The sequence below is a fragment of the Euleptes europaea genome, chromosome 10 (genome assembly GCF_029931775.1).
Source record: "Euleptes europaea isolate rEulEur1 chromosome 10, rEulEur1.hap1, whole genome shotgun sequence".
NCBI classification, from domain to species: domain Eukaryota; kingdom Metazoa; phylum Chordata; class Lepidosauria; order Squamata; family Sphaerodactylidae; genus Euleptes; species Euleptes europaea.
Window position 1 is genome coordinate 19,959,894 of NC_079321.1, and position 25,038 is coordinate 19,984,931.

Consider the following 25,038-nt stretch of genomic DNA (forward strand, 5'->3'; position numbering starts at 1 on the left):
TTAAAATTTGGGCTGATACTCATACGAGTTAACCAAGCCTGCATAAGAACAAAGAACGTAAGAACAAAATAACAGCATAGTAACTTTTACCTCAAACGAGGCATTCCTTCCTGGGTGACAGAATGGGGAAAAAGGAAGATGCAGTTTTTAGGGAAAGTAAAAATAAATACATAAAGCTCTTTAACAGCCAGGCATTCCAACTGAAGTGGCTGAAGAGCATCCCTCAATGCAAACACATGGTCTCTGATTGTTTCATAGCCATTCCACCGGACTCTTGCTAAACAGTAGTAAAGTTAATACAGATACTTTTTTGTGAATAACAGCTTTTACTTCTAGCTGAACAGCAGCTAACAATATATATAAACGTAAATATTACAATAATGACCATTTTAAAAAATAAGTCAATCAATTAACTGGGGTGGCATTGTTTTATAATCGATCAACAAGTTTTTCACACATTAATCTAGCCAATAAATTAATTGTTCAAGCCATATTTTAAAAGACCCATTTACTTTAGAAATACATGCAGCAAATACACAGTTCTGGGATTGCTGGTGGCACACAATCGTATTTCCTTTATTGATTTACCAAATTTGTATGCCGCCTTTCTGCCCAATCTGGGCCACCAAGGAGGCCTATTATATAAAAACACATCAGAAGAAAATTTAAAAAGAGCTCTCTGTCAAAGATTGGCATTTGTTTCATGTTTAGATACAGGAAACCAACATAGTGATAACTTACATACACACACACAAAGAAGTCTCTCCGCCACAATGGTGGGTCCTCACATCAATGATTATTTTAATAACAGAGGGAAAAACAATCCACTATACTGCTTTGAAAGGGAGATGGCAAAATGCCCCCCTTCGCAGCTATGCAAAAGAATGGACAAAAATAGCAACACATCATGGAGTTGAGAGTCAAAGAATGGAAGGAAGGAAATCCGCATGAATTCACAATCTTTTTTTTTTTACATTCAGTACAAAGTAACATATGATCTCTAAATTTTTCATAAACACAGATTGAATCCTTCTGAAGGACATTTGTAGGCAAATGCACACAGTGAGGTTCTGCTCCTTTGAAGCCTATATTTCCCAGGGGAACTGATTTTGTACTAACCGGAAAGAGTAACCACACTGTAATTTTGAGTTACATTGGTACAAGTGATCTTTGGCTACAAGACGTCGCTGATTTGGATATGCAGATACAAAATCCACAGTAACAGCAGAGAGAAAAATACAGTGAGGAAATAACATGTGCGGCCCTCTGCCTGCTCCTGCAGTAGTGGGCCTTGGTAACAATTCCCCTCCTTTCCTGAATCACATCATTTCCTTCCTCCGTAAGTAAAAAACAACATCGGGTTAGGGTCCAGTAACTCCTCCATGTGAATTTACCCCAAAGACACAAACAAGACTGCAAGTCATGACTGTGAAAAGTCATCACAATCCTCTTTGGGAAAAAGGTACATCATTCTACATTCTTCTGTTCAGAATGCCCAAGATAATTATCAATGGAATCGGCAGGGGGAGGACGGAACGCACCGATGGCTAACTTTGTGTAAGAAATAAATTTGGATAGAATCGCAAGCCTTCCACAGAATCGTCTCTGCAAAGCTGGCCCATCTTTTCTGCTAGAAGAAGCCTAGAACAACAAAAAAAATTATTCTTATTTTTAAAGTACATTTATTATCTATGCCAGACAATAAAAAAGCTGAGTCTTTTTATACCTTACCTCTCTTTGGCTAGAAGTACAGACATTCCCACAAGCTTTGCAAACTCTTCTGCTGTGAGAGACCCCTTCTCAGAGACCTAGGAGATCATTAAAAAACCACAATGCATTAAATTTGTACAGCACTTTATACCGTTTTAACTGTTCCCACCCAAAGCTTCAGTCCCTTTATTCCCCCAATGTTACAGACTCAAGAGTGCCTCCAGATTAAATGGCTAAATTAACAGCGTTGGTGAATCAAAAAGAAAATGAAGATTTTGTGAAGGAGTGGGGGGCATGGATGATTTATTGTGACAGGGAACTTAATATGAATGTTAAAGGTTACGATTTATTCTAATTCATCTGTTAAGAATAACATTATTATACTGTTAAAGAGGAAAAGAAAACAAGAAAAAATGAATTAATATAAATATGTTATAAATGAATTAGATAAATATAGCAAAGAAGATAATAAAGATTTGGTAGAAACAGGAGGGGAGAGGGTAAGTTAGAAGAAAATCTAGGTAGAATATTATGGCTTTTTATTGTGATAGAAAATCTGTATACAAGGTTAATGGATTGTATGAAATTATAATAGAAAATTACAAAAAAATATATATATAAAAAAAGAGCGCCTCCAGATTCAGCATTTAACGCACATATGTACAGTTCCCTGTAAGCTCATAATCAAGGTGGAAACTATCTTTATAACAGGGCCGTGCCATAAGTTGTAACAAAATAAATGTCAAAACAAACTAAGGCTCAGTGCTCTGGTATATAGAGCCAGAAAGTTAGCCAACGGTTATCAATGTTGAACCCCCAGACAAAGGAAGCACCTTCATGGCCCATGGGAATTGGGTCTTGCTATCAAATCACCCCTGTCCTGTGCACAGGTTATTCCATATGGTCGATCTTCTAGTTGTATCACACACTTCAGAAACTAGTGATAGACGCCTCCTAAATTTGTAGCACGTAACAGCCATACTGGTCTTTTCCATTTTTAAACTAGATGCAGATTGTATACTTATGCTGCGAGTCGTGGTTCCTTGGGTGGAGTAAACATGGTCACAAAGACGCATTCTGCGTGATACTCTATACCTGTGGAATATAAGCATCACTCCTGCTATGGAGTAGAAGGAATAGATTTCGGCCAGGCCAAAACGGTATGCAAATACAGTGAAGCAGTTTTGAGCAAGTCGCTATATCTCTTGGCCTAATCTATTCAGAGTCAGCTTGGGGTAATGATTAGAGCGTCAGAATAGGATCTGGCAGACCCAGGTTTGAATCCCCACTCCGCCACGGAGGTTTGCTGGGTGACCTCAGGCCAGTCATTCTCTCTCAGCCAAATCTCCTTCACAGGATATTTGGAAGGATAAAATGGAGAAGGGGAGGATGTTGTATGCCACTTTAGCTCCCCTTTGAGGAGAAAAGCAGGGTACAAATGAAGCAAATAAAACAAAATCTTCACAGAGGTTTAGTGTGGAAAAAATGGTATAATCCCACATGTCTGAGCTCCTTCAAGGAAAGGATACAAAATGTGATCGAACATCTTCAAAACACAGGAAGCAGCAGTCCCCAGGTCCACTTACATCCTTTTGCCTAGTTTAGCCCTTCCACCCCCATCCTTTTAGCAGGAAGCTCTCTGAAGCTAGGCATGTGCCCCTAACCTATGGGTCAAGTTTCAGGCTTTCCTCCTTTGGTAGTAAAGATGTAAGGAACGACACCACCTTTTTATTTTTACTTAACTGGCATGTAGTTAAGGTGCATACATTTTAGGCTCTTTCGTAACGGCAAAAGCATTACTGTAAAAATATTTTGGAAAGCTGGATTGCAGGAGCTTCCAAAACCATTTTCTAAAAGATCTGCGTAGGTAGGAGGAAAATATGGAAGCACTGTAAAAAGTATTTATCATTACAGAGCCACAAACCAGCTTCAATAAGACTCTGCGATGAGAACACCAACAGAGGAGACGTATCTTGGTTTTAGCTGGGTGTGCACAACAGGTGTAAAATGGCTTGTCCCCTGGCAGGGTTAAGAATCATAGAATCATAGAGCTGGAAGGGACCACCAGGGTCATCTAGTCCAACCCCCTGTATAATGCAGGAATTTCACAACTACCTCCCACCACCCCCAGTGACCCCTACTCCATGCCCAGAAGGTGGCCAAGATGCCCTCCCTCTCATGAACTGCCTAAGTTCATAGCATCAGCATTGCTGACAGATGGCCATCTAGCCTCTGCTTCAAAACCTCCAGGGAAGGAGAGCTTACCACCTCCCGAGGAAGCCTGTTCCACTGAGGAACCCCTCTGTTAGAAAATTCTTCCTAATGTCTAGACAGAAACTCTTTTTATTTAATTTCAACCCGTTGGTTCTGGTCCGACCTTCTCGGGGGCAACAAAAACAACTCAGCACCCTCCTCTATATGACAGCCCTTCAAGTACTTGAAGATGGTTATCATATCCCCTCTCAGTCTTCTCCTCTTCAGATTAAACATACCCAGCTCCTTCAACCTTTCCTCATAGGACTTGGTCTCCAGACCCCTCACCATCTTTTTATACCCCACTTTTATCTACCTTTAAGGAGTCTCAAAGTGGCTTACAATCGCCTTCCCCTCATTACAACAGACACCTGGTGAGGTAGGTGGGGCTGAGAGAGTTCTGAGAGAACTGTGACTGGCCCAAGGTCACCCAGCAGGTTTCATGTGGAGGAGTGGGTAAACGAACCTGGTTCACCAGATTAGAGTCCACCGCTCATGTTGAGGAATGGGGAACATGTGAGCCTTGGCAGGTGCATGATAAGCAACAGCGGACAGGGAATTTCAGTTCTGAAATGAACCTCCTCCCAGCCCCAATACTTGAGGTTTGGCGATGAAAATAATTAAGCTTCCTCAGACAGATCGCTGAGGTAAATACAGTTCACGTACCGTCTCTAAAGCAGAAGCCACCATTTCCTCTTCATTGTGGGACTGGAGCTCAATCACCATAACGCCGCTGTCAAATATACGTAGCCTAATTTTTTTTTAAAAAAAGAAAGAAAAAAACACTACGTTTGGAAGCAAACAGGAGGCTGGGAAAGTTCTAATTTAGCAGAGGGGGTTTCTTTTTCGCTCAAACAGGTCCAGACTCATGGGCTCCTCTCTTGCTGGCGCACGGCTGTGATGTCATGAGAATTCTGGCCACAGGCTTGCAGCTTAGTCGGCCCCTTTGCTGCTCTCTGGAGTTAAAGTGGGTCCAGGTTCTAAAAAGGCTGAAGACCCTTGCTCTGAATGATCCAGTGTGAAATCCAGCCCCACTTAAGCGTTTTTGGCCCTCACGGCATTGCAGCAGAAACAACACTGCCAGGATTCCTTTGCCACGCTGTAGACTATACCTGCCAACCTCTATGTCCACAATACCCAACCCCTACCTTGTCTGCCCTCTTTGTTCCTGCCAACAGGGCATAGCCTCCATCCATAGGACCTCTCGGCTTCGTATTCTCATCACCCATTTTCTCTACATTTCCTATTTTTCAACCCCCTACCTACTTTGTCCCCGTGGCGCAGAGTGGTAAGCTGCAGTACTGCAGTCCCAAGCTCTGCTCACGACCTGAGTTTGATCCCAACGGAAGTTGGTTTCAGGTAGCTGTGTCAAGGTTGACTCAGCCTTCCATCCTTCCGAGGTCAGTACCCAGCTTGCTGGGGGTAAAGGGAAGATGACTGGGGAAGGCACTGGCAACCCACCCCATAAACAAGTCTGCCTAGAAAATGTCGGGATGTGACATAACCCCATGGGTCAGGAATGACCTGGTGCTTGCACAGGGGACCCTTACCTACTTTGTCTGTTTAGAAGAAGAAGGAGTTGGTTTTTATATGCCGACTTTTTCTACCACTTAAGGAAGAATCAAACTGGCTTATAATCCAACACCTTCCCTTCCCCTCTCCTCCCCACAGCACACACCCTGTGAGGTAGGTGGGGCTGAGAGAGTGTGACTAGCTCAAGTTCACCCAGCTGGGTTCATGTGTAGGAGTGGGGAAACAAATCCAGTTCACCAGATTAGTGTCTGCCGCTCATGTGTAGGAGTGGGGAATCAAACCTGGTTATCCAGATTAGAGTCCACCGCTTCAAACCACCACGATTAACCACTACACCAAACTGGCTTTAGCTTTACTGACTCTTAACTATCCATTCCAAAGAGCTTCTCTCACTCCCCATAAAACATATATCGCTTCTATTGACCTTATGTGCTGTGCAGTTTGTTCCTCCCACCCAAGAATCTCCTCTCTAATCAGCTCTTTCCTGCCTCAGTTCCCTGCCTCCTACACAAGGTCATTCTCCATCTACTCAAGTTTATCTTTCTCGAGCCACTGTCTAGTCAGCATCCTTCCTTTACCAGCCTCGCTTCTGGCCCTGAGCTTCTCCGACATCCCAGGACTTCATCCTAATCCACAGCCCATCACCGTGTGTGGTTTCGCCTCAACCGCACTATTTCCCCTTCCCTCACAGAAATTAGACTGCATTGTGTTGAGCTCCCTAAGTACATCTATCTTTCAAAGAGATCTGAAGCTGTTACCTGCACCACAGAACTCCTGGTCTCTGATCCTAGATCATAACCAATATAATTGTACTCAAGGGAGAAAAATATCTGCATAAATATATATAAATCAAAATGAACTCATAGGCCTGTATCGAAGTTATCAACCTAAAAAAAACCTGATTCCATTCCTTTTAACTGACATGGAGAAACTTGGGTGTATTTAATTTCTTTGTCACAGGATGTTCTTAAAGGCCTCATAGGGCAGACCAAAATCCCACTATACGATTCAGATATTTTGTCAGAAACACATTTTGAAGGAAATCTCACCTTATAGGCAATTTCAGAGCTTCTAACATCTTACACGCATTTACTAGATCTTCCGGTGAAAGCAACTAATTATAAAAACAAACACAGACACACTTAGTCACATTGCAAAGACATCTTATTCTCAGGCCTGGTTCCAACAAGACTTTGTTCTAGGGGGTGAATACCAGAGTACCAATGTCAGTACCATTATGAAGAAACTGTGCCTACATGGATTACTAGCCCCATTCCTCCTGGGAAAACACACACAGAAACGTGTGTATCTTAAATTGATACTATTCATGAGCACAACTCATATTTGGAGCACCATCCATTATGTCAGGTATCTGCAAATGCACAGGAATGAGTCCTTGGTCGAATTATAAGAACACAATCAAGAGGACACAGCAGCCACATAGGAATGAGGACATATTCCCAAACTGTTCACATGCACACTGAATTGGTATCTTTGGAATGTTTCATTGACACTCTAGAATGTACTAACTACCACTGGACTAATAGCTTACTATACACAGAATCCCAGTTTCACCAATAGCATCTAGTATCAGAGAAAAACATTGGACACAGCTGCTGGCGAAACGTCAAGAAAATACCAAGACCACGGTTACACAGCCCGGATAACCTACGAGAACCAATGAACTCTGACCGTGAAAGCCTTCGACAATATATTGGACTATTTGTTTATTAAAAAAAGGCGTTTACTGCAGAAAATAGCCTGTGCTATATTTATTTTAAGACGTATTTTGCAATACACGCTAATCTTGAATGCCTCCATTCGAAGTACACGATTACTGGAATCAACTGTTCTCTCTAGAGCATCTGGCTGTTCTGCAGCCAGATTTTGGTAATGCAGTGTAAACATCTGCACAATCCAGAACGTTGTCCTTCGGCACGTAGTGACTTATTTGCTGAAAAGTAACTAACAGCAATCCTGGCTCTCCGTCAACAGGCATTAACTATGAATACAGAATGGCTTTCAAAATTCATTTTACTGTGATTTGGCTTTTGTAATGTAGATACATATATACCATATTCTCTATCCTAACCTTGGACCACAGCAACATTTATATAAAATGGTCATATCATCCCTTTCTCCTACACCCGTGGGATCCAAAGTGAGGCAATCTACAGTCTTGACTGAACTAACCAGATCTGGGTTAGGAAATAGGCCGGGATGGGAAATGGCATGAAAACCTCTTGTATGCCACTTCAGAGAAAAAGGTGACATGTGTATTAAAAACTTCAGGCATTTTTGCACTAAACAACTGTATCATAAGCAGACACCTCTTTCATCATCCTAAATTTTAGAAATCCATCCACATTTTCACACCAGTTCTTCATTCATTTTGTCTTCTATTCAACTCCTTTTCATCAGCTTTCCCTCCCAGAATTAGAAGATAACTTTTACTCTGCTTTACTTTCTCCTTTTCAGTGTTTAGTTTCAATATTAGGAGATCCTCGTGCCTCCATTTCCCCAGCCTTCTGTCTTAACATTCATAGCACATTACTAGATGGATTTTACTTCAGAAGGGTTATCTGGTTTGCAATGGACTTTGATAGAACATAAGAAAAGCCATGCTGGATCAGACCAAGGTCCGTCAAGTCTAGCAGTCTGTTCACACAGTGGCCAACCAGGTGCCTCTAGGAGGCCCACAAAGAAGACGACTGCAGCAGCATCCTGCCTATGTTCCACAGCACCTGAAATAATAGGCATGCTCCTCTGATACTGAAGAGAATAGGTATGCATCATGACTAGTATCCATTTTTACGAGTGGCCATGGATAGCCCCATCCCCCATGAACATGTCCACTCCCCTCTTAAAGCCTTCCAAGTTGGCAGCTATTATTAAATCCTGAGGCAGGGAGTTCCACAATTTAATTATGTTTTGTGTGAAGAAATACTTCATTTTATCTGTTTTGAATCTCTCACCCTGGAGCTTCAGCAGATGACCCCAGCATTCTGCTATTATGAGAGAGGGAGGAAAGCTTCTCCCTGTCCACTCTCTCCATACCATGCATAATTTTATGGATTTCTATCATGTCTCTCCTTAACCACCTTCTTTCTAAGCCAAACAGCCCTAAGCGTTTTAGCTGCTCCTCAAAGCCCCCTGATCATTTTGGTTGCTCTTTTCTGCACCTTCTCAAGCTTCTGTAATATCCGTTGTTGTTTTTTAGGTGTGGTGACCAGAACTATACACAGACACTAAGTTTAACAGATCTGGGTTTCTTCACAGGAAGAACATGAAAAGGGATTTTGGTTATCTACAAATGTATGGGAATCTTTCAAACCAACTTTCATGCCAGGGTACCCCACAAATTTCTCACCTCTAAGCCTCGAGCACGATTCACCAAACAATATACTTCTGTGAGCGACATTATTCCTCCCCGTTCCTGTTGATATAAGACCAGTTCGTATCATGGAATCACCATAAAATATGCATCATCTTTCTTCATACATCATACATTCTTTACTTGACTACAGTCAAAGACCGGCATAGCAGTAATAACACCACAGAAGCAAATATAATAAATAAAATCAAAATACAGCAAATAATAATAAATTTTATTTGAGGCTAGCATGCCAGATAAAACAGGTAAAATACAGTATATGATATATAATTAAGTTATATGAAATTATCATTTTAAAATCTAAGATTTATCTAAAATACAAAATAGCCAGCCAAAACACAACATGATAATGTATTTCTGCATTAAGAAGAAGAATTGGTTTTTATATGCCGACTTTCTCTACCACTTAAGGAACAATCAAACCAGTTTACAAACCCCTTCCATTCCCCTCCCCACAACAGACACCCTGTGAGGTAAATGGTATTGAGAGAGTTCAGAGAGACCTGTGACTAGCCCAAGGTCACCCAGCTGGCTTCATGGGTAGCAGTGGGGAAACCAACCCGGTTCACCAGATTAGCATCCACTGCTCATGTGGAGGAGTGGGGAATCAAACTTAGTTCTCCAGATTATAGTCCACTGCTCCAAACCACCGCTCTTAACCACTACACCATGCTGGCTCTCAGCACTCAGACTTTAATACTGAATCCTCTGTTACGACAGTTGTTGGACACCAAGGAGAAAAAATTATTACAGTGTTTAAAAACACATGACAATGTTCACAGACATTTCAGTCTCAAAGCCAAATTACAATCTGCCCACGAAAGTTCTGTTTTGAAGTTAAATGCAGAGGGTAGACTTTTACCATCAACACTTCGGTGAAAACCCTGGTCTCTCAATGCCAAATTCATTGACTAAAGCCTTTGGTCACAAACTAAAAACACATGACAACGTTCACAGAGACATTTCAGTCTCAAAGCCAAATTACAATCTGCCCACGAAGGTTCTGTTTTGAAGTTAAATGCAGAGCATAGACTTTTACCATCAACACTTCTGTGAAAACCCTGGTCTCTCAATGCCAAATTCATTGACTAAAGCCTTTGGTCACAAACTAAGGGTATTAAGAACATTTTTAAAAAAAAGAAGATTCTTAAGCGCCTTACTTCCAGTGGTGCCTGTAAAATACCAGCCAGTTGCTTTGCCAACTGCATATGGTAATGTGTGCCAGATCCATGGGTTTCTCGAGTAACTGGATTTGCTATACCCATACTCAGGAGATAGGATTTAAACCTGATGGTCTGTGTGGAAATAAAAAATTAAAAGAAAAAGCAGGAAAAAAAGCAGAAGTAATATCAAAGAGTAGTCAATCAACATTCAATGCATTTTAAACAGATCCTGTTGTACTCAGAAGACTTTTTCACATTCCAAATAGAGGGCAAATCCAACCCCAGAATCTTATTCCCCTTCTGCGTTCCAAGAGTGCAGACACATAAAGATGGCATTCATCTCTACAACAGTATCGTAGAATCATAGAGTTGGAAGCGACTATACAGGCCATCTCGTCCAACCCCCTGCTCCATGCAGGAACAGCCTAAAGCATCCCTGACAAGTGTTCGTCCAGCTGCTACTTGGACTGCCAGTGAGGGGTGCTCCCCACCTCCCTGTGTTTAACAGTAGAGGATAGAAGGGAATGAGGTATAAGTGAGGATCATACCAGCTTGTCCCCTGCCCAAAGAAAAAATCTGTCCTACAACTCCCCCTCCCCTTTCACGCACAGTGAAAGTGCGCAGGGTCACACGTGTACCTATCACGAAGTTACTCCAGCCTCGAATGACGATCATTTCAGGTAGTTAACCATGTTAGACTATAGTAGAAGAACAAAATTCAAGTCCACTAGTACCTTAGAGACCAACATAATTTCCCAGGGTATAAGCTTTCCTGACTCAAAGATCAATTTGTCAGGTACAAATAGAATGAAGGTCTTTGAACCCTTATACCCAAGTAGTATTTTCCTATCTGAGAAAGTGAGATTTGACTCAGGAAATCTTATACTCTGGACTCAAATTTTGTCCCAACCTCTATTGTTATATACATACAGTATCTTCATGTCACTACTGCAGCAGCTTATGCTACCAATTATTCTGCCATAGCAAACAAACAAAAAGTCCAAAAGGGGAGAGGAGGAAGCCACTGGCTACATAGGGAAGCAACAGCTGCTTCAGTTTTCCTCTGTGAGAAGAGGTGGCCCCAGGCAATAAACAGTCAGGATTTAGAACATGAAGGGAAGCTACCAGAGATTCTCTAGCCGGGAAGGAAACGTAGCAGGTTTCTCAAAATCACTCTTCCTCCACACCCATCAAGATCATTTCCTGCTCTTGATGGAAAAGGATCTACACTAGGGAAGTCACTCAGTCTAGTCATGCTCATCGTAGGCTCTTATTGTGGAAAATCTGGCCAGCCCATCATAATGAGCTGAAGAAGTGATGAGGAGTGCCAGCATGCATGTGTGCAAGAGTGCATGGGAAACAGAAGTACATGTACTCAGGTATGAGGTTGAACATGTGGGTAAGTGCTGAAAATTATGTCGTATTACCAATTCAGAGTTTAGAAGTATTGTGGCTACCTTAGCACAAGTAGTGCATGTTCACATACAATAGCATTTATTGACCAAGTTAAAAGGTAAAGGTCCCCTGTGCAAGCACCGGGTCATTCCTGACCCATGGGGTGACGTCACATCCCGACATTTACTAGGCAGACTTTGTTTATGGGGTGGTTTGCCAGCGCCTTCCCCAGTCATCTTCCCTTTACCCCCAGCAAGCTGGGTACTCATTTTACCAACCACGGAAGGATGGAAGGCTGAGTCAACTTTGAGCCGGCTACTTGAAACTGACTTCAGTCGGGATCAAACTCAGGTCATGAGCAGAGCTTGGACTGCAGTACTGCAGCTTATCACTCTGCGCCACGGGCTCCTATTGACCAAGTTACTGACATACAAACTGACCTCATCTTCAGTGATGTCACCTTGCTTCTCTTTGATCTTATTAGCAATCGATTTGGATAATTCCACCATTTCTTTAGCCTGTTAAACACATAACGCAGACACCAAGATCACTGTGAGAACTGAAAAGCGGATCAGTTTTCTGCTGCCCTCTCGGCTCTCTGTACAGGACCAGCAGATTTCAGTTCAGAGAGAAGAAATAAGGGGATACTTTACCTTTTCCATTAGTTTGCTGAGGTCTTCAAAAGCCTGAAACAATAAAAACACACCTGGAAATATATTCTGCCTAAAGAAAGAACATTCACTGCATCATTGCGATAATTCCTCCACCACTTAGAATGATTGGAAGGAGACTTACAAGTTTTTGTGTTGTAATACTAACCTATAAATGGGTAAATTAGTAAATTCTATGCTATAAAAAGGGCCTAACAGGCCACGCTTTTGTGTGAACAGAATACGTAGTGCTGAGATCCCAGGTTTCCTGAACTTGAGATATGAAATGGTGGCTCATATTCAGCAATGGATTGACAGAAAAGCCCAGAGTTGCCACAAACTAACTCTGATCTCAGTCTGTACTTAAGTATTCACAGCTTCGCAAACAGCAAACATCACATGAACACATGAAGCTGCCTTGCACTGAATCAGACCCTTGGTCCATCAAAGTCGGTGTTGTCTACTCAAGACAGGCAGTGGCTCTCCACGGTTTCAGGCAGAGCTTTCACATCACCTACTTGCCTAGTCCCTTTAACTGGAGATGCTGGGGATTGAACCTGGGACCTTCTGCATGCCACGCAGATGCTCTACCATTGAGCCGCATCCCAACATTAACAGGGCACGGCAACATGCAACTTGCCTTTCCTTTATTTATTTGCCAGATTCCCAACATAATTGGAAATTAGCATCTTAATACATTATCTCAATAACATAAACAAAAGCTCGGGGGGGGGAAACTAGAGACATAAAGAGCGGGGTAAATGGAGTTCTTCTGATAAGGGGAGACCTGCGTACAAAGGAAAATGTGCACACACCCAACAGGAATTTCCTCAGACAAACAATTTTTATAGATTTTTATCAACAATGAACAGCAGGTGAAGGAAACTCATTCTGGAGCACAGGGAACCAATTCTGAAATTAACAACATGCAGCAGTTCACTACTCCCCACACCTGCCTTTCCAACACCCCCAATCTGATTTTTTTATCCCAATAAACAAACTGTAGGAGCATAAGAGCCCTGTGGCTGCCAGCTTGGAGGGCTTTAAGAGGGGAGTGGACATATTCATGGAGGAGAGGGGTATTCATTGCTGTTAGTTAGAATGGATACTAGTCATGCTGCATACCTATTCTCTCTAGTATCAGAGGAGCATGCCTATTATTTTGGGTGCGGTGGAACACAGGCAGGATGGTGCTGCTGCACTCATCTTGTTAGTGGCTTCCTAGAGGCACCTGGTTGGCCACTGTGTGAACAGCCTGCTGGACTTGATGGGCCTTGGTCTGATCCAGCAGGGCCTTTCTTATGTTCTTAGTGGTAAGCTGCAGTACTGCAGTCCAAGCTCAGCTCACGACCTGAGTTCGATCCCAACAGAAGTTGGTTTCAGGTAGCCGGCTCAAGGTTGACTCAGCCTTCCATCCTTCCGAGGTCGGTAAAATGAGTACCCAGCTTGCTGGGGGTAAAGTGTAGATGACTGGGGAAGGCCCTGGCAAACCACCCCGTAAACAAGTCTGCCTAGAAAACGTCAGGATGTGACGTCACCCCATGGGTCTGGAATGATCCGGTGCTTGCACAGGGGACCTTTACCTTTAGGAGCATAAGGGTGGAGCTACCTCTTACCAGAGAAGCACGTCTAGCACAAAAAAGATCAGCTTGGTGTGCCCACCAACCCATCTCCCTCAATAAGGTGTTGTAAAAGTGAACACGTGACATTGTGACAATATGCTCAAGATTCCTCCCTTCTCAAACTTAAGGTGTAATATAGTAAAACTGAAGTTAGTAGAGGTTAGTATTTAGTAGCTTAAGTGGTATAAGCTGAAATGATTAGATAACTGACTCATATGTAATATGAAGTAGAAATAGAGAGTGCAGTAAAACTAGAAGGGGGGAATAAACTTAATCAAGAATAGCTTTAATAAATATTGTATAATCTTTAAATGGAGATTGGGAAAGCAGTTGGAATAGTCAGGAATGCAATTATAATAAAAATAGATTTAATGGCAATGGTTATAGAACAGTATATTAAGAAGATTAACTTCCTTTTAATGATATAAAATGCAAGTTTTAAAAAAGGCAGTTATTTACCAGAAACCCGAAAAGGGTGAAAAAAGACTGTGTGAATGTGTATGTTTGTTATTGTTTTGTTTGTTTTATAAAATTTATAATAAAATATGTTAAAAAAAAGATTCTCTTCTCCATTCCACTGATTCAAGTGGACCAGGGGAGGGGGATCGTGTAACATCACGGGAGTCAACAGAGGGATGACATGGATGCTGTAACATGTAGTTCCCTCAACATAGTGTGTGTGTGTGTGTTAAGTGCCGTCAAGTTGCTTCCGACCTATGGTGCCCCTATGAATTGATGTCCTCCAAAACATCCAGTCATTAATAGCCTTGCTCAGGTCTTGCAAACTAAGGGCCGTGGCTTTCTTGACTGAGTCATTCCATCTCAGTCAAGTACAGAAAATGTCTACTTCTCTTCCACCTACCACACCTAGATTTTTAAACTTAAGGGAGTTGTTTGAACATCCAGCATAACAGGATAGTGGCAGAGAAGCTTTCAAAGTAACTCAAGTGCAGACAGTGGACACGCAGCTCAGGAGGGCACCCATTCTTAAAGGAGAAGCTTAAAGTCATTTTAAAGACTTCATAAAACATGAATGCAAAATTGTATTGGGACTGTACAGGCCTGCAGAAGAGCCCTACCTTTGTCCAAGGTGAAAAATTAACATAAATTTCTGACCTTGAAAATGCAAAATTATCTACCTCAGATATGTTTTTATCCATCTCCTTTCTTCTTTCTTCTAATTTCCTCTCAATACCTACTATTCCTGCAGCTCTTATTCTTCCAGTCTGAAAAAGAAACACATCAAATAAAAGAATCAGGAAGGAAGCAGCGTTTAGATTCTCTCACCAGCAGTATTTGGAAAGCAGTGAGAGCCTATGCTTTAATCTGAGACCTCTGGCACAGAATGTTCTATTCTAAGCCCACCACCTGCTAAGCAGGAAAATATTTTGCTGGGAGTGAAACACGTTTAACTGGCACTGAAGATTATTGCAGTTCTTCCTGTATCCCCGTGGCCATTGTTTATTAGTTAGGCCATGTAGAAATATTGTACTCCATAAGTGAAAGACCTTAATTGAATTTTAGCAATACTTTAATGCAGTGGATGTATCAAGGTAGACTCATAGTTTAAAAATACACTCGCCACTCTAGAACAGGGGTGTTAAACTCATTTATTACGAGGGCCAGATATGACATAAATGTCACTTGATTGGGCCGGGCCATGCCTCGCCAGCCCAGGTTGTGACTGGGGGAGATGGCTGCCTCGGCTGGCTTATGGGCCGGATAAGAACTTTCTAGGGGCCGGATCTGGCCCACGGGCCATATGTTTGATGCCCCTGCTCTAGAAGGATACAACATAATGCTTAATCTGATTTCAAAACCAGGTTGGCACAAGAGCTCTGAAAGGGAAATGCGCTCAGCGCACACCTGCTGTTTCTACAATGCCCAGGTCAGCAGCCGTCAAAGCTCGGTGTCTCTGCCAACAGAGCTGCCCAGACCCCTACTCCCAGGGGCCGATACTCGCAATTAGGCAGGGTCCACACCTCACACGTGGTTTGTTGGGTTGGATGTAAGGGGGGGGGGGAGAAGAGCTCACAATCCCAAGGTTCATTGAACTGACCCAACAGGTTCAAAAAAGCATGTCCACTTCATCGTAAATTCTCTCTCACACACAAAAGGGTTTTACTGAGATCAGTCATATTTGGGCAAACAAAAAGTTAACAGACTAAAATGGTAGGTATGCACGAACACATGAAGCTGCCTTATACTGAATCAGACCCTTAGTCCATCAAAGTCAGTACTGTCTGCTCAGACCAGCAGCGGCTCTCCAGGGTCTCAGGTAGAGGTCTTTCACATCACCTACTCACCTAGTCCCTTTAACTCGAAATGCTGGGGATTGAACCTGGGACCTTCTGCATGCCAAGCAGATGCTCTATCACTGAGCCACAGCCCCTCCCCAATGTACAATTAATATCATTTGTGTGTTTTTTAATGACTAATTTGAGTTGCATAATGTATTTTACATTAGTCCTTGGCCAATGAAAAGTCCCAAGGGGGGGTTGTCAGTGAATTTTGTAATACTGCCAGTCTGTGAAGTCTCCTTGATGTCTCACATACTGACACTTAGCATACCCTAGAACAAGTTTGCTTTACTGAGGAAGGCAGTAATGAGCAAAAAAGGCACCAATACCTGTGGACCTCTGTTTAGCTGAATGGTCTGAGAAGCGGGCATGTTCTCCCACCTTCGCTGTGTCATTTCTTCTGATAACCGCCTGTAGAACTGTATATGAGAAGCACAGAAATTGGTTTTCACTCATTAAAACCTGACAAAGTGCACTGGGAAATTCTCAGGCAATTAAGAACATCTCACTCAACAGACTAAAACAGATACTTACCTCTATCTGACCATGTTCTTTGAATGAAAGTTTGATATAAGAATATTTGCTGCTCTGGAAAGGACCAGGATCCTTGTTGGAAGATGCTGGATGAAGATGGACCACTATTTTGGCACTATTTTGGAAAGAAGGGGAGGAATGATGGACTTTGAAATTATAAATCATGGTTTCTAAAAACAACTGTAAGTTGTTTTGCTTAGACAAATTACCTTTTCCCTATTCCAGCTGCTTGTTCTTCAATGAAGACAATCTGAGAAAGTGGAATAGCCATACAACTTTCCTATAAGAAACAGAGAACAAAACAAAAATATACAATGCACTTGGTCAAATATATATGTACTTCAGAGGTCAATAAAACGCAAGCATTGTTTTTTGCAACAGGTGATCTGTATGCCTTGTTTGATTATGCAGGAAGTGTGGTGTAGAGGTCTGAGTACTGGATTAGGATCTGGGAGATCCTGGATTCAAACCCCATTCAGCCATCAAGCTCACTAATGACCTTGGGCCAATCACTCTCTTTCAGCAATTCATCCAGATCTCCAGAACCACAGCAGCCTCAGAAAAGAAATGGAGCCAACAAGGTAGCAAGGCAAGCACCTTGGTCATTCTGTGTGGACCATTATGATCAAGGTAAGAGATGGGAGAAGGCCTGCCATAAATCAGTAAAAATCCTGCTAGCATCAATCATATGGTTTTCACACATACATAGTATAGGAACATTAAGGGCTTATTATAGACACACTTATGTGTGGTTTTACCACTGGTCGAACACTGGTCCAACAAGGTTGGCTCTGACTAGCAGCAGCTCTCCGGGGTCTCATGTCTTTCACATCACCTCCTTCTTTTGACTGGAGAAGCAAGGACTTGAACCTAGGACTTTCTGCATGCAAAGCAGATGATCTACCACTGAGCCTTCTCTAGTTTGGGAGGAGTATGAAGTCTGTTTTATTTTTCACATTAATTGTGAGGACACCCCTGCAAAAAACCTGAGACTGATTTATTCTTAGTGCTATGAGAAATCTGAGCGAGAGAGAGAGAGAGCAGACTGTCCTGGGAAAAACTTCATGGTGAAACGGGGATTTGTACTTGGCTGTTCCGGATCCAGCTGCAGCATTACTCATAATTTCAAAGGCTCGCTCGTCTCTGACAGAGTAAAGGTTCTCATGGGACACGGACACACACGCAGACTAAAAGAACACACTACAATGTAACAGAGATCAAAGCATGTTTTGCATTTATTTCCTAGATGCGACTGCGAGGGACTGGTTTAGCAAACACTGTATGCCAAATTAAGAGAAGATTTATGTGTCTTTTGACACCTTGGAAAACAAAGAACGGTGCTGTACTAGAAAGATAAGGAAAACAGTCAATGTAACTACAGCCAATGTTTATCCATTTTAGTTTGGTTTTCACAGAAGACAGAGCATTTGTTATAATTTATACATGCTGCTGCTCCAGAACACAAGCACTGTCCGCCAGAGATAACAGGAGTCAGAAAAATAACCTCAGCTGATGAATGTCTCTCTGTAGTTTGATTTAGGTAGCTGTGCTATTCACAGTCCCACCCTAATCCTGGTTTAGTTTAGTTTGTGGTGAAAGCAAGCTTGTATACCTAGGCTTCCCGTAACACTTGGTTCAGCGTTCACTATGAGAGCGGGAACCCAACAATACAAGTTGAGGCCTGCACAGAATAATCAGCAATTGCTTCCTTATTATGGGAAGCAAGTTTTCTACATTTCTATTGCTCATACAGAGATGAGGAAATTAACCATAGTTCCATCATATACCGTGATGGAGAAATTAACCGCAGTTCCATCATATACTACATTTCTCTGGCTTCTGTGGACACTGCAAATATATCAGAGAAATGTGATACTTACATGATTTTTCTGATCTCTCCAGATCAATCTGTGTGTACTCAGTAACAATACCCCTGCATCAAATTTCACCTAGAGGGAAAGTGGACATATTTAAGGCATTCAGTTCATGTATCTAACCAGGATAGATAAAAATCCATTTAAAAAAAATAGATTAAAAAAATTTAAATCAGATTTTTTAAACTAAAATGCATTTTGAGGAAAAAATTATCTAAAGATAGTTTAAATAGTTTTCTATTTAAGATACATTATAGTCCAAAGGTTATTCATCATGAAATAAGGATTTGTTTTTAATTATGTAGCATGAGGCTGTATGCAATATTTAATTTTTGGGGTAAATTAATTCCATTAATCCATTCACAATGTTATGTTCTTCCAGAGGTTTCTGTAAGATTATTTTGGGCAATTTTTCTATCTAGAAGATATTATCGCAGGTGCTTGGTTTTGCAATTTTCAAATTGTGTCTGCAGAGATAACATGCCTCTTCTTCACAGCAATAATGTGAAGAAATAAACATAGAGTTGTGAAAAAGACCTTAATCCCATTGTTCCTTTGCAAATCTATGTATGCAGGCATACAATCCCTTGCCTCTTAAGTGCTAAATTTCAAGAAGTTCATTGAACCTAAGATTGTTTGGAGTGGAATAGATCTGCACAAGGAGCTAAGTGTGAGGAGGGTGGGACAAGCAGTAATAATGAAAGTAAAACCTTTTGAGCAGAATACTCCACAAGTCTTGGGATCTTTGTGTGCATAGCCTGAGATTTATCATTTATCCCTGGAGAAGAAAATCTATAATGGCAGCAGGCTGTAAAAGAGACCCAGTTTGGGAATATTTTTATGAAGTTCCTCTATGGGTAAGGCAAGCATGCGTGCCAAATACAAACACTGCAACATGGAAATGCAAGACCTGGTGGCCCGAATGAAACTGGGGATAGTTCACCTAGCAATAATTTCATAATTATCTATGTATTTCTAATAGTATAACCAAATCAGCATTTTTATATAACTGTAAAACTAATCTGAAAAGTTATTATTCTAAAAATGAAACTTTCATCTGGTTGTAAATATTAAGATTATACCAGCAAGGATGAACCTTTATGTAGAAAATGACTGTTGACTTAATTTAGTCTCACTGACTAGTGATCTAAATTGTGATTTAAATCAATTTGATTTAAAACAAACCCACCCTGCTTCAGACCATCACTCCATCTCAGCCTAAACTACCTCGCAGGCTTCATGTGAAGGTGAAATGTAGGAGGAATATACCATGTCACAATGCCTGAGCTCTTGGAAAGAGGGGGTGGGCTAAATATTTAATAAAGTTTTATGCCTAGGAGCATTTGGTCAATACATCCCCCACCCTGTCTGAAATGAAATAATCCAGCAGTTGATACTTCTGCTGTTCTGCATGGCGGCTTATTGTTGAGTTTTGAGAATATGGATGGGGGGAAAGTGCATCTAAAGAGTGGCAAATCCAGTGCAAAACCTCCCATGAATAAATGGCCTGACACTCCATGACTCTTAGCCCGGTGACCCAGTGCACAGAGCAGGCTTGTTGCTAGGCAGAAATTCCTTCCCTGGCAGTCTGGAAGCCAACTATTTCCGGGAGATCTCTGGGGCACTGTCACAATATTTAAAAAAAAAAAACTCAACTCCCAAGCCACCCGTCCTTCCACACAGCGAAGAGGGAAAGCCGCCCAAGGTCACCAAACAAGAAGAGCGGCGACGCGCAACCTCCCCTGTCGCTTCCTGACACCCAAAAGACACGCGTCGCCTGCTGGGGCGACAACCCCAGCGAGGAAAAGCTCGGTCGTCAGCACAGTCGCTCGGGATCGTTTCCCCCCCCTCCCGGCTCCGTCTTCCCGCCCAGGGGAGCCGCCGGGCCTGCAGGCCGCCGCCGCGCCGGCCTCGCCTGCCCCCGGCTCCCCTGCCCCCGGCTCCCCTGCCTCAGACCCCAACGGCCGCCCCGACCTTCTCCTCCCCGTCGTAGAGGCGGACCCCGCGCTGCTGCGTGACGAGGCTCTCGTGGATCTCCAGCAGGCCGCTGGCCCAGGCGAAGCGGTCCATGGCGCCGGCGCCGGCCTCCCCCGCCGAGCGAAAGGCCAGCCGCTTCCGACACCTCCCTGCTTGCAAACTCAAGGCAGCCGCTCCGGCGGCCGGGGTGACGTCAAGCGCCGCCATCTTGCGGGGCCTGAAAAAACCCCCCCCCCTTGCTTCGTGGCTCGCGCCGGCGTCCCCGCCTCGGTTCCTCGGACGCTTCCGGTGCCCTTTATGCACGGGGGGCTTTTGGCCTTGGCGCTCTCCAGATGCACATTAGGAGCCCCGTGGCGCAGAGTGTTAAGCTGCACTACTGCAGCCAGAGCTCTGCTCACGACTTGAGTTCGATCCCGACGGAAGTCGGTTCCAGGTAGCTGGCTCAAAGTTTGGCTCAGCCTTCCATCCTTCCGAGGTCGGTAAAACGAGGACCCAGCTTGCTGGGGGTAAAGGGAAGATGACTGGGGAAGGCACTGGCAAACCACCCCGCAAACAAAGTCGGCCTTGGAAACGTCGGGATGTGACGTCACCCCATGGGTCAGGAATGCTTGCACATAGGGGATCTTTAGATGCACATTTGCCCCATCTGATCAGAACTCTGCATGGGGGCTTATTGTTGGCCACTTAAGCATGGAAGGTTTTGCCTCGGATCTGCTGCTCTCTGGAATGATGCACATTTCATAGACTCATAGAGTTGGAAGGGACCACCAGGGTCATCTAGTCCAACCCCCCCCCCCGCACAATGCAGGAAACTAACAACTCTGCATGGGGGCTTATTGTTGGCCACTTACGCATGGAAGGTTTTGCCTTGGATCTGCTGCCCTCTGGAATGATGCACATTTCATAGCATTGTAGAGTTGGAAGGGACCACCAGGGTCATCTAGTCCAACCCTCTGCACAATGCAGGAAACTAACGACCTCCCCCCACATCCCCAGTGACCCCAACCCTCCCTCCGCCATGCAGGATCCCACAATCAGTGAATTCTCAACTGCATGGGGGCTTATTGTTGGCCGCTTACGCATGGAAGGTTTTGCCTTGGATCTGCTGCTCTCTAGATGCACATTTTCCCCATCTGAATTCTCAGAACTCTGTGGCCACCTATGCATGGAAGGTTTTGCCTTGGATCTGCTGCTCTCTAGAATGATGCTAGAAAAGGACCTAGAAAAGATTCTGAAGGGTAAGGATGTGTCACTGGCAACCAAGATCTGGTTAATTCATGCCATCCTATTCCCTATTACTATGTATGGGTGTGAGAGCTGGACTATGAAGAAAGCTGATAGGGAGAAAGTAGATTCCTTTGAAATGTGTTGGAGGAGAATGTTACGGATACCCTGAACTGCCCCAAAAAACAAATCAGTGGGTTTTAGATCAAATCAAGCCCAAACTGACCCTAGCCTAGAAGCTAAAATGACTAAACTGAGGCTGTCATACTTTGGACATACTATGAGAAGACAAGAGTCACTGGAAAAGACAAGCATGCTAGGAAAAGTTGAAGGCAGCAGGTAAAGAGGAAGAGCCAACAAGAGATGGATTGACTCTATAAAGGAAGCCATGGCTCTCAATTTGCAAGATATGAGCGAGGCTGTTAAGGATAGGACACTTTGGAGGACATTGATTCATAGGGTCGCCATGAGTCGGAAACGACTTGACAGCACTTAACACACACACAGAGAGAATGATGCACATTTACCCCATCTGAATTCTCAAAACTCTGCATGGGGGCTTATTGTTGGCCACTTATGCATGGAAGGTTTTGCCTTGGACTTGCTGCTCTCTAGGTGCACATTTTCCCCATCAAAACTGCATGAGGGGCTTATTGTTGAGTGTTGAGAATTTGGATCGGGAAAGTGTGCATCTAGAAAGCGGTGAATCCAAGGCAAAACCTCCTGTGCATAAATGGCCTGAGTCACCAAGGCTGTAGTCCTTGAAAAATACTTTCCCTGGGAGTAAGCCCCATTGAATAAAATGGGGCTTACTTCAGAGTAGACCTGCTTAAGGCAGCTTTCAGCATCTATTGCAATGAACACGGACTGTTTGTTTCAACATTAAGATGTGCAGTCCTAGAGTTAAACGTTTCTAGTTCATTGGTGTCTCTTTTCAGGATTGCAAACTGCATCCGTTGGGGGTGGGGAGCCTCCATAAATCTGAAAAACCGAAGGAAATTAAACTAAATAAGGAAGTCTAGGCCAACCTGAACAGAAGTCACAAGAAATTAGTGTTCCTTCACTTTCTTTCCTTTAAAGGGGGTGTCACATCTGTACAGGTAGACCTGATTTTACTTTAGATATAACCAGGCAGCTGGATTCTGGCACCTTGCTGTGGGAGGGAATTGTAGAAGGTGAAGCAAGAGAGAAACTTTTTGTATTTGACAGTTTAGAAAGTCAGCCAATTGATCCTGTCTATGGAATTCCTGGCTTGATTTTACAATCGACCTCACTTTACTGCTGCCTTCAAACGGACTCTTTCAATCTGTCTGAAAAGCAACAATCCAAGCGTAGGCGTTGCTTCCTTCCCTCCCTTTTCCCCAAAGGCCCAAGCTGCTGGCGCCCTCGCTTCTCTGCTCCTAGGCTGGCGTTGTTAAACTTGATTCTAACATACGGCACTTTGAGGATTTTTCAAAGCAGAAGAGCTGCTTACAAATGTCACATATACAAAGGTTCTTCGAAGAAGTAATCATGTGCAACAGAATTAAAAAAAAACAAAATAAATGCGGGGGCATCCTAGCCTAGGAAGCATTTGCAGAACAAAAGGAAACCAAGCAGGAGGAGCAATGCAATGATAACCAGTCAGTGCGTGATGAGTTCAAGAGCGCCTACTCCCAGGTAAGGGTGCAAAAGACGGTAGCCTCAAAGACGTAAAGTTTTGCATCCGCACGCGGGGCGTGTGCTGTCCAAACCTTGGCCATTTACGCATGGGAGGTTTTCCCTTGGATTTGCTGCTCCCTAGATGCCCGTTTCCCCCATCCGAATTCTCAAAACTTTGCCCGGGGGCTGAGTTTTGAGAATTTGGATGGGGAAAATGTGCACCTAGAGAGCAGCAAATCCAAGGCAAACCCTCCCATGAATAAATGGCCCTTGGAAGCGCTTGTTACTATACCGCTGATTACCAGCTAGCACTAAAAACCCCGCAACAGGACATCGCTTTGGGAAGCCATTCTCAAGCGTCCCTTTAGCTCCTCCCTCTTTCCAGGGAGACGCGGAGCGTTCGTCTTCCCCTCCCGACCAGTGGTATCAAACGTCTCGCCCGAGTTCGTTCTAATTGGCTGATTCAAGCACCGAGGCCACGCCCAGGCCAATCGGCGAGGGTATTTGGGGGGCGTGGCCTTCTCGCGCGTGATTCAATTCAAACCGAGTGGCGTTGGCCGCGGGTGCCAGTGACGGTTGTGGGCTCGTTCGCGGCCGGTGCTTGTAGCTCAGACAGGTAAGTATGCGGGGTCCTGTATGCGGGCTGCCTGTCCGCAAGTCATCCCACTTTTTCTTAATTTGTATGCGGCTTGGAGGAGTGGGTTATGTCGTCGCTGGTTATTAGAAAGGTCCTGGCTGGTTTTTGGATGCAGGCGTGTTTGGGGAGAAACGGCAGCGGATAGGGATGAAAATACTAATTTTACTGTTGTTATTTTTCTCCCTCTCCCGTAATACTAGAACACGGGGTCATCTGCTAAAGCTGGAGGGCGAGAGATTCAAAACAGATAAAAGGAAGTGTTTTTTTCACACAACGCATAGTAAAATTGTGGAACTCCCTGCCCCAGGATGGGGTGATGGCTGCCAGCTTGGAGGGCTTTAAGAGGGGAGTGGACATGTTCATGGAGGAGAGGGCTATTCATAGCTGTTAGTTAGAATGGATGCTGGTCATGCTGCATACCTGTTCTCTAGTATCAGAGGAGCATGCCTATTATTTTGGGTGCGGTGGAACATGGGCAGGATGGTGCTGCTGCAATCGTCTTGTTTGTGGCTTCCTAGAGGCACCTGGTTATATTCATGGCTACTAGTCAAAATGGATACTAGTCATGATGCATCCCTATTCTCTCCAGGATCAGAGGAGCATGCCTATTATCTTAGGAGCTGTGGAACACAGGCAGGATGGTGCTGCTGCAGTCACCTTATTTGTGGGCTTCCTGGAGGCCCCTGGTTGGCCACTGTGTGAACAGACTGCTGGACTTGATGGGCCTGGGTCTGATCCAGCAGGGCTTTTCTTATGTTCTTATGTTATTTGATGCGTATCCCAGCTCTTTCTGAGAAGCCCCAAAAGTGGCATTAATTCCTCCAGGTAGTTGTTGCGGTTGTTGATCTGCCATAGAAATTAAGTTTTTTCTAATGCCATACTTCTCCTAATTTCCTTTCGGATGGGTTAAACAGCCTTTGCCGGATGTTTTTTTTTCTGTTTGTTTATTTAAGTACTTGTCTTTCAATTTCTATAGAAACCTTGTATTTAATTGGAGTCCAGGGGCCCTTTAAAGACCAAAAATTTGGTCCAGCAAAGTCTTTCATGAATCAGACCTCTTCATTAGATGCAGTTGTGATGAAGTGAGCTGAAAGTTCATGTTGGGATAATTTTTTGTTAGTAGCGAGGTGC

General features: G+C 43.5%; 1 protein-coding gene across 1 annotated transcript; it reads right to left on the reverse strand.

The window, feature by feature from the left end:
* Nucleotides 1-1,509: 1,509 nt before the first annotated feature.
* VPS36 (vacuolar protein sorting 36 homolog) lies at nt 1,510-20,502 on the reverse strand. Its single transcript, XM_056856424.1, has 14 exons — nt 20,403-20,502; nt 18,435-18,503; nt 16,764-16,834; nt 16,555-16,669; nt 16,350-16,439; nt 14,860-14,946; nt 12,102-12,134; nt 11,889-11,966; nt 10,051-10,185; nt 8,867-8,932; nt 6,546-6,610; nt 4,630-4,714; nt 1,732-1,808; nt 1,510-1,641 (listed from the first exon to the last, which is right to left on the reverse strand). Exons 1-14 carry the CDS (start codon nt 20,496-20,498, stop codon nt 1,548-1,550), a joined length of 1,161 nt encoding a protein of 386 aa, XP_056712402.1. The 5' UTR covers nt 20,499-20,502; the 3' UTR covers nt 1,510-1,547.
* Between the last annotated feature and the right edge of the window lie 4,536 nt (nt 20,503-25,038).

What these genes read in the sequence shown, in the direction of transcription:
- VPS36 (XM_056856424.1), bottom strand. Translation starts at nt 20,498, where the DNA reads ATGGACCGCTTCGCCTGGGCCAGCGGCCTGCTGGAGATCCACGAGAGC. An exon ending in GCAGCTGGAATAGGGAAAAG is followed by an intron (nt 16,670 to 16,763) that starts GTAATTTGTCTA and finishes TTTCCAAAATAG; the next exon opens with TGCCAAAATAGTGGTCCATC. An exon ending in AGCTAAACAGAGGTCCACAG is followed by an intron (nt 14,947 to 16,349) that starts GTATTGGTGCCT and finishes TTTCTTTTTCAG; the next exon opens with ACTGGAAGAATAAGAGCTGC.